Here is a 14,204-nt window from a genome sequence, read left to right as displayed (position 1 = left end):
AACTATTTCCTCTCAAGAGATAATTCGTCAGACGCATGAGAGTATAGTATTATAAAGCCTCGTGAACGTCAGCTGGCGCTCGGTTGGGGGGGTGAGCGGTTGTAGCCTCCCACGCACATAGGAAAAAAAATACATTCATTCATTCATTTCCTCTCAGCTAAAAATTTGTCAAATTGTAGCTAACCCAATATCTCAACGAAAAAAAATAGTCAGCTGGTTACAACATCTCGAACATGAAAGTTAAATTTAAAGAAAAATTTATTTTCCGTTATTTCCTCTCAAACAAAAATTTACCTGATCATAGCTTATATGTAACTGTGGATAAATATATATGTCAGCTGGCTGTATCTTGGTGGAAAAACCGTCAGCTGATACGGGAGGCTACAACCGCTCTTCCCCCCAACCGAGCTCCAGCTGACGTTCACGAGGCTTCATAATATTATACTTTGATGCATTTTACTAATTACCGCTTGAGAGGAACTTGGTCATAAAATCTGCTGCTGGCTCCCGGACCATCGTTTTGAACTCTCTGGGCTGGTGTCAAAGATCATCTGATAAAATGATAGGTACCTATATTTGTAGATAACTGGTTATGTTTATAAATATAATGTTTATATTACATTAATTAGAAATGACAAAAGTGTAATTTTTAACTACTGCTTTAAATTATAGGCTAACTTTTCTGGCTATAGGTACTCCTCACTGATGGCATGACGGGTACACAAGCCAGCCACCAGCATCGCTACCGACAGCGCCATAGTTGATAAAACGCGTTTCATTAAAAGAAACGAATCTTCAATGGCGGCCAAAGCTGACACTGACATATGGTAGGGTCAGTAAAAAAGAAAATAAAAATAATGTAAATGGATAATTATTTTATTAATTATTTCAAATTGTTTATTGACAAACTTTTTTGTTTTGGTATATATTTTTTGCATGCCGTACGGCCGTGTGTAAGCTAGAGGCCGCCATTTAAGATTCGTTTCTTTAATAAATGCGTTATAGTAGAAATAAATACATAGTTAATCTATGGCGCCTTAGTCTGTCAACTTCAACAGCAGCTCCACGCCGAGCCTTTTATAGGCCGCTGGCCGGTGCAGATATGGCGGAGCGCAGCGCAGCGCATTTTTGATTGACAAACTACGATCAGTATTGTCCTCATTAAAATAAAATTCAGAATCAAAAAACAACAATTTATTCCCGATGATCTGCGCTCCGCCATGTCTAGTGGCCATATTATCTGCGCCAGCCCTATACTCCCTTTATAATTAACTTGTGGCGCAGCCATTCGCTTATTATCGTCTCTTGTATAAGTTTCTCACATTTTTTTAAAGTAGGTAATTATATAGGGAATGAAAAAATAAAACACATTTCATCTACTCACACATTTATTCTTATAAACTTACAAGAAATATACATTTATAATTCATCATCGAAAATAGAGACACCGAACATTATAATATTGATTGTATTATGACATTGCACTCAATAATATGATGTCGTATTTTGGCACTTTTTAATATCACATACGCTATGGTAATGGCACAGACAAACTTACATAATATTTGAATCCTTGAGACTTCATAATATTATCTTCTATAATGGTATTAAATTTAAAATATCATATAGAAAGTGTGTGATATTATCAGGATATTATAGAAATCCCTACTTTAATATTATAAATGCGAAAGTAACTCTGCCTGTCTGTCTGTTACGCTTTCCCGCTGAAACCTCTCAACCGATTTTGATGAAATTTGGCACAGACAATCTTTAGATCCTGAGAAAGAACATCTAGGCTACCTTTTATCAAAACAACACGCGGGCGAAGCCGCGTTCGGAAGCTAGTATATAATAATATTTTGAAGGGAACTATGATCTTATTTTGATGACTATACGATGCCAGTGACTTCGCTCGCGTTTAATACAAGTTGATAAACAAAAGACGCATAATTTAATACATAATAATTATTCTATTCCTTTAATATAGTATTTAGTATAGGCAAGGAGAGTATTTTTGGTTTTGTGACAAATACAAACTAAAGACATTTAAAATTTGGCCATTTTAGAAACAGCTGATATTAAAAAGCTTAAAATATAATCAAGACGAAGGAACTTACTTTGAGCACCATTATAAGTATTGTTTACAAGATATATTTTTATAAGGATTTATCCTATTATCATACTACTTAACTAAAACTAACATTTTTAGAAAAAAATATTTATCAAAGATGTATCAAAGAATATAAACTAAAATATGCTATAAAAGATAAAAAAGAAATACATTTTACTGAGATTCCTTACTATACTACCTACGTACATTGTAGTTACAGAAAACCTAAAAACTATATAAAAATGGCAATCAAAAAAATGCACATAATATTTCCTGGTTAAAACACCGAGTTTTTTTACGAACTTCTCTATAATGCCGCTGCTAATGAAAGACAGTGCGCGCACGAGCAACTTTGTCTCCGCAACTATTTTGTCTCCGCAACTATTTTGTCTCTCCCACCTATGGGCTAGTATGAAAGTGCGCGCACGTAGCGACGCAACTCCCCATACAAATTGATGGGAGAGACAAAATAGTTGCGGAGACAAAGTTGCTCGTGCGCGCTCGCTCTAAGTTTCATAAATTAAATGTCATTTCAGATTGAAATAAGAATTTGAAATTTTGATACAATACTCGATGAGCTATTAAAATTTCATATTCTTAATTTTAAGTATCAAGACGATTAATCAAAATACAAATACAAATTAAATTATTATTACATGTTACAAAGGTAATCACATCCTTTCATAAAAATAATATGTAGACAATAGAGTCGCACACAAAGCCGAAATACACAACCATTTTTGAGTAATAGACAATTTTGGTCTACATAAGTAACCAAACTGGTGTCTGAGGACATGTAGGACACCCAATTGGAACGAAGTTCCTTTCGTTTTGAAATTAGTATTTTAAGAGGTATAATTAAATAAGTGAAGAAATGCTAATACATTTTTGCTATAGTGCGTACTATAGCAAACGTGTCGTAAGGATTTCGTTCCAAAAACCGCGCGATAAGGAACTTCGTTCCAAAAACAATTTACACGAATTATTGAGAACCATCATTTTTGTTACTATCACCGATCTAACACCTTTTTGTTCCACTAAACTTTTGGTAAAACATGGTCATAATGTAAACAGTTTCTCTTATAGTTTTTTTAGTTCAAAGCTGTGTTAATTGGGTTGTGGAATTTATATGTATTTTAATGTAAGAGCTAGATATAAGGAATTGTTCTGCAATCTGTTACTGTACCTATTGATAAAAAATAAAAATAAAGCCTTTAAAGGGAGGAAGGCGGAATTCCTCCATCGAAAAAGAGAAGATCCTGGACCAGTGTCTTATAGTATATGCTATAGTACATTATATGTTCTTAGCGAAAACATTTCGCTTGAACGATTCCGACGAATTGTAGCTACAGTATTTGAATAAGTCAAGTATACAAAATTCTACTTGCGCATTACAATTTTGTACGGTACGGTAGGTACTATGTAATATTTAGCCAACGATATCATAACTAAAAAGGTGTAGGTCGATTCTTAGCGCTCGAATAGCGCGGGAATGCTGAACGTAGAATGTCGCGTCACAATATGAGTTCGCCACTACAAATTACAGGGCGTTTAAACCGGCTACTCACGAACCTGCAGCAGGGACAATTTTGAAATTGGGCCCTTAATTGTGATATGTATAGGCAAGCAGGGGCAATTTAGAGAACAACTGAAATTGCTCCGACCGAGATTGTTCCAATATTGCCCCTGCTGCAGGTACGTGAGTAGCCGGCCTTAGACAAATGGCAGAAATGTTAAGGAATAAAATTCGCTATCGATACTCATTGATGTAACCTTGACGCGATAGCTAGCTTAGAAGTTATAGCGGATTCCATTTGATTCTATTGCGTTTTTGCCATTTGTCTAGAGGTCCATTCGCAAGTAGTCCTTCACGTACCACCATCTCTGGCATGTAGAGGTCCACTTGGTCTGGCATGTAGAGGGCCCTACACGTACCAATACTCCCTGATGAGCGGCTCGTGCGCCACGACCTCAGTGAAGCTGGTGAGCGCGTACAGGTTGCAGAGCGCGCCGTCGTCCGCGGGCGGGCTCGTGGACACAATACCGCGCAGGTAGTAGCGCACCGTGCCCTGTACGCGCGCGGGGAAACCTAACCCACCCCCGCTGTCGCCCTTGCACACTGTGGTGCCTGGACAAAACAAGTTATGTCTGCAGGGTCACATGTGGAACACGCTTGGGAAAATCAGTAATTTTAAAAGTTGGCAACGAAAATGTACGTATGTGGACTATCGATAAGGCGCTCCACAAGCCCGTTTGCCTAGACCATTATAAAATCGTGCCCTGTACGCGCGCGGAGAAACCCAGCCCGCCCCCGCTGTCGCCCTTGCACACTGTGGTGCCTGGACAAAACAAGTTATTTTGGTGTTAGATAGCTCATATATGGAGGAAGGATATGTATATGATCATCACGCTAAAAACAACACTAGCGGAGCCATGCCACCAAGTGTGAAACCGCGGATCGCAGCTAGTTAAATAAAAGTAATGTCTAAAGGGTCACATGTGGAACACGCTTGGGAAAAGCAGGGATTTTAAAAGTTGGCAATGCCATTATGTACGTATGTGGACTATCGATAAGGCGCTCCACAAGCCCGTTTGCCTAGACCATTATAAAATCGTGCCCTGTACGCGCGCGGGGAAACCCAACCCATCCCCGCTATCGCCCTTGCACACTGTTGTGCCTGGACGAGAAAATTAGTCCTTACCGAACGCTTTGAAAAAGCATTGACTTACAAATTTATAAATAATAGAAAAAATTAAACGAGGCGGGACTCGAGACTTCTGTCCTTTATAAATTTATATGTATAAAGCATTTCATTGCCAAAAATATCAAATTCAACAAAAAGGTCGTGTTCCATCGTTCAAATATTTAAATCTTTGAAATAATGATTCATTATGGTTGTTAATCATCGTTGTTAGTCATCTCAATAGATGGCGCGCGGTGTTCGACACATAAAATCGAAAGAATAGAATGAATTCGATCGCTCTGGCGGGTCACGAGAGGCTGAGTTGGTCAAGCGTCTGCCCCTGATTGGCGTGAAAGGATGCGGCTTCGAGTCCCGTCTCGTGATCGCATTTTTTCTATATTTTATAAAGGTACAGTAAAATAGCACTCACCATTCCCATAGCCCGCGCAAATCTTATCACCCGACAGAAACTCGCGGTACGACATCTTGCTCTTATTCACGCATTCGTCGAACGGCACGTACGGCATGTCGAGTACTTTGAGTATGGGCGACTCGGAGCCTCTGTGGCCGGTCGTGAGGCCCCAGCCTGCTACCTGAAATGTTTTAAGAAATCATTCGATTAATTAAGAATATAAAATATTTGGCTCATGGCTGATTTTTCAATAAAAAAGAGCACACGTGTCAGAAGTGAAACTTCTTTGACAATATTCAAAATACCAAAATCGTCACCTTACACCATGACGTGACGGTATTGCCATGACGCGATCTAGGTCTAGGTATAGCACGTACTAGACTACACTACACTGTCCCAACTAAACATAAATATAATCCAACCTTGCCAACATTGCCTCTCTTCAGCTGCTCCTTATTGAACGTCTGGGAGAAGCTCAAACAGATCGGGCGTATGAAGGTGCGGTAGTAGAACGGTTCGGAAACAACCACCACCGCCATGTCGTACTGGTAGTTGATGGCCTCGCCGTAGTAACGCTCCGATAGTTTTATCTCTCTTACCTGGTGGGAAATAGGGTAACCTATTAAAAACTCGAATTTCTATTACCCGAATCTTAAAACCCCGAAAACGGTTGTTAGAACTTTTAAAAGACAGATGTAATGAATGACAAATTTTTTAAATTCCTTTTTTAATTTCCCAGATGAATCAATTTCCAGATGCACCAAAACCAGATTTTTAAAAAGTATTTTTTTGTTTCCCATATTCTCATAATCCAGATCTCATTATACCAGATTCTCAGAATACTTTTTTTTGTTTCCCATCGTACCATTTTCCAAATAAACTATTGCCAAATTTTCATAATCTTTTTATTTGGTTCCCATATAATCGTATAACAGATAAACTATTGCCAGATTTTCACAATCTTTTTATTTGATTTCCATACAATCGTGATTATACCTTTACTATCGACTGAAAATAAACATTGTCAGCAAGTAAATTTATTGTTTTACTTGTCCATTTTTAGTCCGGTTTTAGTGTCAAAGTCGACTCAGTAGGTTAGGTTTGAACTACGACCCCCACGCTAGAACTGACTCGCTATTGTTTTACTTGCCTATTACAGAAAGGTTTAAGTATCAAATTCGACTCAGTAGGTTAGGTTAGGTTTGAACTGTGACCCCCCATGCACGAGCCGAGCGAGCGAAGCGAGCGTGCCGCGGCAGCGGCCGGCGAGTGCCAGAACCGACTCGCTATTGTTTTACTTGCCCATTACAGAAAGGTTAAAGTGTTAAAATCTATTCAGAAGGTAAGGTTAGGTTCGTGCTGCATTCCCCTGGAAGGATTACGTTTTGCTGGATATCGTTTATTTGAATTTCAAAAATCTGGACATTGTTTGTCTGGATATCAATTAACTGTATTTCAAAAATTTGTGTTGTAAAAATCTGGCTTTCGTGCATATGGATTACGGTCATCTGGATTTTGTGCATTTAGATTTCGTATGTCTGGAACTCATTCGTCTGGATTGTAAAACGTCGTACAAATAAAGAAATGGGCAAATGAAATTCGGAGTTGCGATTATATGGCAAACAAAACTTCGAAATTTTAAAATTCGGGGTTATGAAAAAATGTCCAAACGTTTTCTGGATTATGATATTCGGAATATTAAAATTCGAGATTAAGATAGGTAACCGGGAAATAGATATCTTTACTGAAATATTTGGGTATAGAATGCTATTTATTATAAATGTAGAAATATACATATTTATCCTAGTTTCGGATACTATCCTAAACAAATCCTAAAGTTTGGCTAGATCGTCCAAAAGTTTTGGGAGTTGATGGATGTGCCGAAGTAGCTTTATCTCTCTTACCTGAAAAAATTATTGAAATACATACTTAAATTTAGATATATTATATTTATCCTTGTCGGATACTATCCTAAAGTCTGGCTAGATCGTTCTAAAATAGATCGATAGTCGATAGTCCTAAAGTTTTGGGAGTTGATGGCCGCGCCGTAGTAACGCTCGGATAGCTTTATCTCTCTTACCTGGTGGGAAATAGATATATGTTTTATTAGCTAGCTTTCCGCCCATGTCGTTTATTGTGACCAATTTTTAATAAATTATATATATTTATAGGGACCGAAACGATTTCTAACACTTTTGACAATGTTTGGGAGAATTATGTGATATTTTTTTGTTATTTGTCTCAATATGTAGTTATCTCTATTATTTTAGCTGTATTAAAATAAATACAAACTAACAAAAACAGGAGATTGTTTATTTTCTACAAAATGCTTCGCATGACGTCCACTAAGAGCGGCCGTACATGTACTGCTCGAGCGGTTGGTCGTTGACTGCTCGAGCTGTCGCTACAAACCGCGCAGTTGAAATGAAATGAAATGAAATGATTTATTTTGCAAGAAATGTGGTAGATTTACAGATGTTGCATAATTCATTGTTCAGCACAAATCGCCAATTGATTGGCATGCAAAAATTAACAAGAGAATGTCAATTATACATAAATATCATTTTTATAATAATTATATATGTCAACTATTATGTACCCTTTTTCACTTACAATTATCTTCTTTATATATAAAAATGAATCGCAAAATGTGTTGGTAAGCGCATAACTCGAGAACGGCTGAACCGATTTCGATAATTATTTTTTTATTATATTCCTTGAAGTACGAGGATGGTTTTTATGTAGAAAAAACGTAAATATGTACCACAGGCGAAGCCGGGGCGGACCGCTAGTATAATATATATGTCAATTATTACGCTTTTTACTATTAAATGTAAAAAATCCATTTCTACAAATACAATTTAATTTATATAAATAAGTATGTAATTACAATATTATAATATTATGTATGTATGTATCTTACGCTTTAAGCGGTCGCGACGGCTCGAGCAGTCCGTGTACGGTAGTGAATGAATGTCCATAGTTCACCGCGCGGTCGCGGCTTCAAGCAGTTGGTCCCTGTATGGCCGCCCTTAGTATGACGTGTTTGATATTTCCCTTCGATGTTACTTTGAACAGATGCCACCGTACTCACGTTCCGCTTCTGTGCGTAGAGCGCGTCTTCGGGCGCGTCCCAGTCGCGGTGCAGCTTGCCGACCGCCACCGCGAAGTGCCACGCGGGCAGCTGCCCGTACTGCAGGGTCCAGAAGCAGTGCGCCGCTGGACATACACGTAATCAATGTAGGCTCTATGTCGCGGTCATCTAGTGGAATCTGCCATTTGATTGAATGACCAGTGGCATAGAACGGGTCATTAGCACCCGGTGCGGATCCTGAATTTGACGCCCTTGCATTTTTTAAATGAATAACAATATATATCGAGCGTAATATAACTGAAAAGTAGACAAATTATCACGTTGTTACCACATGAAAAAAAAACAACAGTAAAATTAATTGTTAATACTGTATTTTATTCCACAATTCCGCCCCCGCCAAAGTGCCGCCCAGTACAGACCGCAGTTCAATGAACGCGCTAGTCATTCAACCAAATAGCAGATTCAACCAGCTGATTATGACATAAATAAAAATGTATGCGTGTACTAGAGAACACACGTAAAAAGTGAAACTGCTTTATGACCTTAAAAATGTCACGAGTATGGCGTAACGCAAAAATGTCACGCGTACGGCGTAACGCAAAAATGTTACACTAAATTTTTGTCCAACCCCGATAAAGAAGTTTCACTTCAATAAAAACGAATCGCTTAATTTCTTGATAAGCGTAAGGGCGCTTGTGCACTACAAGGAATTTTACTGTCCGGCATTCCGATTTTTTACGGTCCGGTATGGCACGCAATTAATCTATATATGTACTAGCTTGTGCACTATACGTAATTTTACTGTCCGACATTTTACTTTTCCCTATTCCGGATGGTTTTTTGTGTCTACGAGTCGCTGTAGGTATAATTGTTTTCGAATGCCCACTTGCTTGGATTTTACTGTTTTTACTGCATATGCCAATTGAAAGCAAGCTCTTGTTTTACTTTCTTTTAGTTGGCAATGAGATTTGAGAAGTCGGTATTCTTATTTTATATACATTGACCAAGCATTGACCTATAATTTATTATCTAAGTAAGTGTTGGTAAGTTAAAGTTCAAGTGGGAATAGCTTTAGCTCCTCGTCACCGATTAAAATAAATAAGTGAAACACGCATTTTAAATCTCTTACGGAACTTTACTTTTTATTATAACGAAATAATATAATATTTCACCTTCTATATTTTTTACTCGTTTCTTGTAAAATGCAAAAACAATCATTTATGATAGCATTATACCGCCAAACTTCCTTGAACTGTACCGCACTGATCCGAGTAAAGACGGACAGGTGCACAAGCAATTCATCGGTTTTTTCATGCCACACCGGACCGTAAAAAATCGGAATGCCGGACAGTAAAATTCCTTGTAGTGCACAAGCGCCCTAACTTGAGAACGGCTCAACCAATTTGGCTAATTATTTTAAATGGTTTTATTACTGTACTTGGGAGGTACTTTTATCATGTTACCACTCACCAGACACACTCTCCTACAACTCACCAGACAACACAATAGAGTCACTGATGAGCGACCCGCCGCATATCTGCTCGTGCGTGGTGCCCGCGTTGCTAATGTTCTTCCAGTAGATGCCCGCGTGCCACGACACTTCTCCTCGCTCGACCACTTCCCCGCCCAGGATCAGTGGAGTTCCGCGTGGTGTTAGCGTGCCGCACTCTGCGAGACAAACAAGATATTGTTAAATTTGATATTTTTGGTTTTATGACATTCAAATTCATTAATATTTATAATTTATAATATTTATAAATGCGAAAGTAACTCTGTCTGTCTGTCTGTTACTCAATCACGCCTAAGTGCTTAATAAATATAAATTTATAAAGAATAGAAAAAATTCAATCACGAGGCGGGACTCGCCTAATTCACGGATGGCTGAGTCAGTCAGGCGTCTGCCCCGGATTGGTGTGAAAGGATGCGGGTTCGAGTCCCGCCTCGTAATTGAATTATTTCTATTCTTTATAAATTTATAAGATATTGTTATAAAAAACTCAAAGGGTATCAAGGGACACCCGGATGGAACGAATTTCCTTTATCTATGAGAGAGAGAGAGAAACAAACATGCACGCGCGCACTGCACACACTTTTTGCTACAACATCCATTTGATAGGTCATGTTGTAGCAAAATGTGTCGTTACAACTTTTCCCCTTAATTTTTTCTAGTCCCCTTTCGCAACGCACGATAAGGAACTTCGTTCTAAAAATAAAGTGCAACACTAAGCAATAATTTATTATTAATATTTATTTATATGGAAAAAATAATAATTAGCAAACAAAGTGAAGGTTCCGTGCTCTCTTATCCTCCTGAGACCCAGGATTTTTTTTTCTTTCTTTTTTAATAAAAATTAGCTGTATCTGTTCTAATGCAATTATAGATATTCAAAAAAATGGAAAAAAAAATCTTTCGTGGAAAACTTGGATTTTCCTTATGTCATATATATATTACAGGGGGTCCCAGTTTCAAGTGTAATAAGTTTATGAAAATGAAGAAAAACTACATGTTTTTTTTAGTTATTATATATTTTTAAACTTGAATCTAAATATTTATTATTCTATCCATTGTTCTGTGTCTATTTTTTGTACCTTTGTTCAAAGATAGGTATTTTTAAGGGTGAGAAACGACCAGTTCAAGTATTTTGCACCGGCGCGGCGGTGTATTTATATTGCCACGTCCACCCCTAGGTCTTATTTCTAATCCATCCTCTCGGTCAGCCTCCTCTAATGCTTGGTCCACGTCATGTGCGTCCCCGAGATGGTCTGCCAACAACTGAAGATGACATACATAGTGACGATTCTGTTCTGACATGACTCATACTCATTGGACGAATGGAAGAAGAATCATTTTCTGGTATTTGGGCGGCTTCATCGGTATCATTTGGGGCATTATCTTCATCTCAAACATTTATTTATTCAATTAGACTTCTTCTAAAAGCACTTTTGAATCGTCATAACAGTATTAACATTTACCACCGATTCGGAAAGCAGTATCTATGGAGAAGAACCGGCAAGAAACTCCATAGGTCCATCATATAGGTCAATATTTTACTCATCTAGGTGTTGGTAGATCTCAGTATCTTATAATTCTTGAAAATTATAATAAAATCTGTAACATAAACTAAAGAATGTCATATAGGTAATACATGGGGCCCTTGTAACCAAGACCAATTTGGCAAGAATTGAGACCAAATGTCTTACCAGTATGACATAAAAGAAAACATTCATATTTTTCACCTGTTTTAGATTTATCTTACAAAATAACTATTGCGGTTGCAGAAATAATATCTATTATAATTAGATATACAAAGATATACTGCAATATACTAATGGTTCCACTAGAAATGTAAGATTACTGACCACGTGTTTGCCGTCGCACAGCCATCGTCAACTTCGAAATGAGAATACTTCAAATCACTGTCACTTATAAAACCAAAAACCGTTTAGTATAGTGGATAACATACCACTACATCGATTTGAGGTATTATTCCCGCATAAACGCAAAAGATGGCGTTGCAATATTTTTTTGTTGTTTATGTAATATATATATGACTGCAGGCCCCAGGAGGTTATATACACTCATACATAAACGCATCACAAAATAAAAGGCCCCATTTTGACAGTTCATGCCCATGAAGTTCTCTTTTTTTTTACCGATCGAAATGTCCAGAAGGTAATTTTACATTTTTCATTGATGGGTACCTCCCACTCAGCTAAGTGTTGTGTATTATGATTTTTTCATACTGTCCTCAAACTACATAATCGGTTATGAAAAAAATAAATAATTTTAGTATTTTATGGCTGGCTTATTGGTAATTTTGGTTCATCATGTAAAAAAAAATTGTTTGAAGATTCACTTTGCACCTGGGTCACACTTGGGCCGGTAGTTCCACCTGCCGTCCCTGCACACCATGTACGGCAGGTCGGTCGCGCTGAAGTAGTTCGGTCTGCGGCACTCGGGCTGCACGATGGTGCCCTCCAGCTCCTCACTGCCGCACTTGCGGGTCCCGTCCGCGCCCGACCACTCGGTGACCACGCAGTGGTATACCACGCTCTCGGACGGCTCCAGCTTGCACGATCCTGAAAGTATGGTAAAAAAGTAATAATAAATCCAACCATAATATTTTAAACTAGCTTTCCGCCCGCGTTTTCAAAGAAAAACCCGCATAGTTCCCGTTCTCGTAGGATTTCTGGGATAAAACCTATCCTATGTTCCCAAACATTTTTTTTCATTTATAAGTAAGAATTGTAAATGTCATACATTTCCCTGAACAAATAAATCAATCAACAAAAAAAGTATACTCACGCTCACACTTGGGGAACGAAATATCCGACCAGACCCCATTACTGCAGAAGAAGGTCTCGTTCCCCACAACCTTGAACCCTTGGAAGCAGGTCGTGTTCACGTAAATGAGAGTGTTCTGCGCGTCCTGCAGGATTATATTGGAACGGAACGCACCGTTCTTGGGGTGGGGAGGGAGGGCGCAGATGTGCGGTCTGGAATTTTTATTAGTCGCGATATATGTAAAGAACAAAACTAATTATATTATTTTCTCTCCTGTATATATAAAACTGAGGTCAAAATTTTTGGCCCTTTTTTTTATAATGACGATTTTGTTGCTCAACCCGATCGCTGAAAATCAGCAACAGTTCTAGCTTTACATTAAGGTAACGTGAAGAAATCGGAAAAGGGATGGATCGTTGGAAAAACGCAGGTGAATTTGTTGCTGCAAAAACAAGTTTAGATTTTGATTTTTTTTTCAATAGCGCCAAAAATAACGCTGGTCACATCAGCTTAACTGTAATCGGTATTTAAACATAAAAAATAATTTGTAGCTGCTTACATTGTTCATTGCGGCTTACAACTATAGTATAAAAAAAACAACTTCGTTCCAATAGGTTTTGGTAAGAATCAACTTACTGTATTGCTGGTGCGGTGGTCGTGGTTGTGGTAGTGGTAGTGGTGATGAGTGTTCGCTTGCACAGAAGCGCGTCCTCGTCCGAGCCATCCGCGCACTCTTGTATCTGTCAGCGTAAAATTGTTTGTAATTTCATACATCGGCTTTTTAATTTTATATGTGCGTAAAATTGGCTTCCGTTTGTTATTGTATACAGATTTGTAGTATTGGGAGTAAGCTCGTATCCTTTACTGAATGTTGGTTGGTACTACACGGACAACGGATATATGATTATCAATAACTTGAATAAGTAACACACACACACACACAGATTCAAACACACACATGAGTGTGTACTGTTCACACATCCACTCATTCACTCACACAGTCACATTAATAGGTTCACTTTTACTTTTATTTTTGTTCATTTAAGTTTTGTCTTTCATCAAGAATACTTATATTGTAATAGTCACACAATTTGACTATTATTTGTGTACCTTGTAACTGGCGTTTTTATATGTAATTAGTATACATAATTTATCTTATCAATTATAATTATTTTATGAAAAAAAAATGTGTGTGTGTGTTTGTGTGACGTCACTCACGTCGTTGCAGTCGGCACCCTCGTCCACGCACGCTCCGTACGCACATTGAAACAAGTTCGCGGAACACACAGCGGATGCACAAGCGCTCAGTTGTTCGTCGGAGTTATCTGAACAGTGCGAGATACCGTCGCAGGCCAGGAACAGGTCTATCATCTCACCGTCCGCGCACCTGAACTTGTCCCTGGAACGTATATAATTTTTCGGTGGTATATTTTAATTAAAAAAAATACATTTCTATTACGAAGTATTTCATACATTTTATGGGTTTTGTTTGTGTTTAAATATCATAGTCTTTCCCCGCTTCACCCGCTTGTTCTAAAACTTAACAAATTATATGCTCAGACCTTCCTCTTGAATCACTCTATCTATTTAAATAAACCGCATCAAAATCCGTTGCGTAG

General features: G+C 38.0%; 1 protein-coding gene across 3 annotated transcripts in view; it reads right to left on the bottom strand.

Moving 5' to 3' along the window:
- Nucleotides 1–3,158: 3,158 nt before the first annotated feature.
- The window catches only part of LOC149475700 (uncharacterized), a 29,582-nt gene continuing 18,536 nt past the window's right edge, over nucleotides 3,159–14,204 (bottom strand). Inside the window, exons 7-16 of one of the 3 annotated variants that reach the window (XM_089712808.1) lie at nucleotides 13,804–13,984; nucleotides 13,222–13,325; nucleotides 12,607–12,797; nucleotides 12,165–12,380; nucleotides 9,795–9,968; nucleotides 8,301–8,425; nucleotides 5,629–5,805; nucleotides 5,225–5,387; nucleotides 4,411–4,449; nucleotides 3,159–4,199 (exon numbers count right to left, since the gene is read on the bottom strand). In XM_089712808.1, the coding sequence (XP_089568934.1) occupies nucleotides 4,036–4,199; nucleotides 4,411–4,449; nucleotides 5,225–5,387; nucleotides 5,629–5,805; nucleotides 8,301–8,425; nucleotides 9,795–9,968; nucleotides 12,165–12,380; nucleotides 12,607–12,797; nucleotides 13,222–13,325; nucleotides 13,804–13,984 (1,534 nt within the window). In that variant the 3' untranslated portion in view covers nucleotides 3,159–4,035. Of the gene's footprint in view, nucleotides 4,239–4,410; nucleotides 4,450–4,535; nucleotides 4,789–5,224; nucleotides 5,388–5,628; nucleotides 5,806–8,300; nucleotides 8,426–9,794; nucleotides 9,969–12,164; nucleotides 12,381–12,606; nucleotides 12,798–13,221; nucleotides 13,326–13,803; nucleotides 13,985–14,204 lie in introns of those variants that run through there. The other 2 variants (XM_089712807.1, XM_089712809.1) reach the window with 2 other exon arrangements.

This window comes from Colias philodice, chromosome 29, assembly GCF_061535455.1.
Source record: "Colias philodice isolate Cphi_HAF_F1 chromosome 29, ilColPhil1 Martin Lab GWU primary, whole genome shotgun sequence".
Lineage (NCBI taxonomy): Eukaryota > Metazoa > Arthropoda > Insecta > Lepidoptera > Pieridae > Colias > Colias philodice.
Note: the sequence above shows the minus strand (reverse complement) of the source record. Positions and strands in the feature narration are given on the sequence as shown.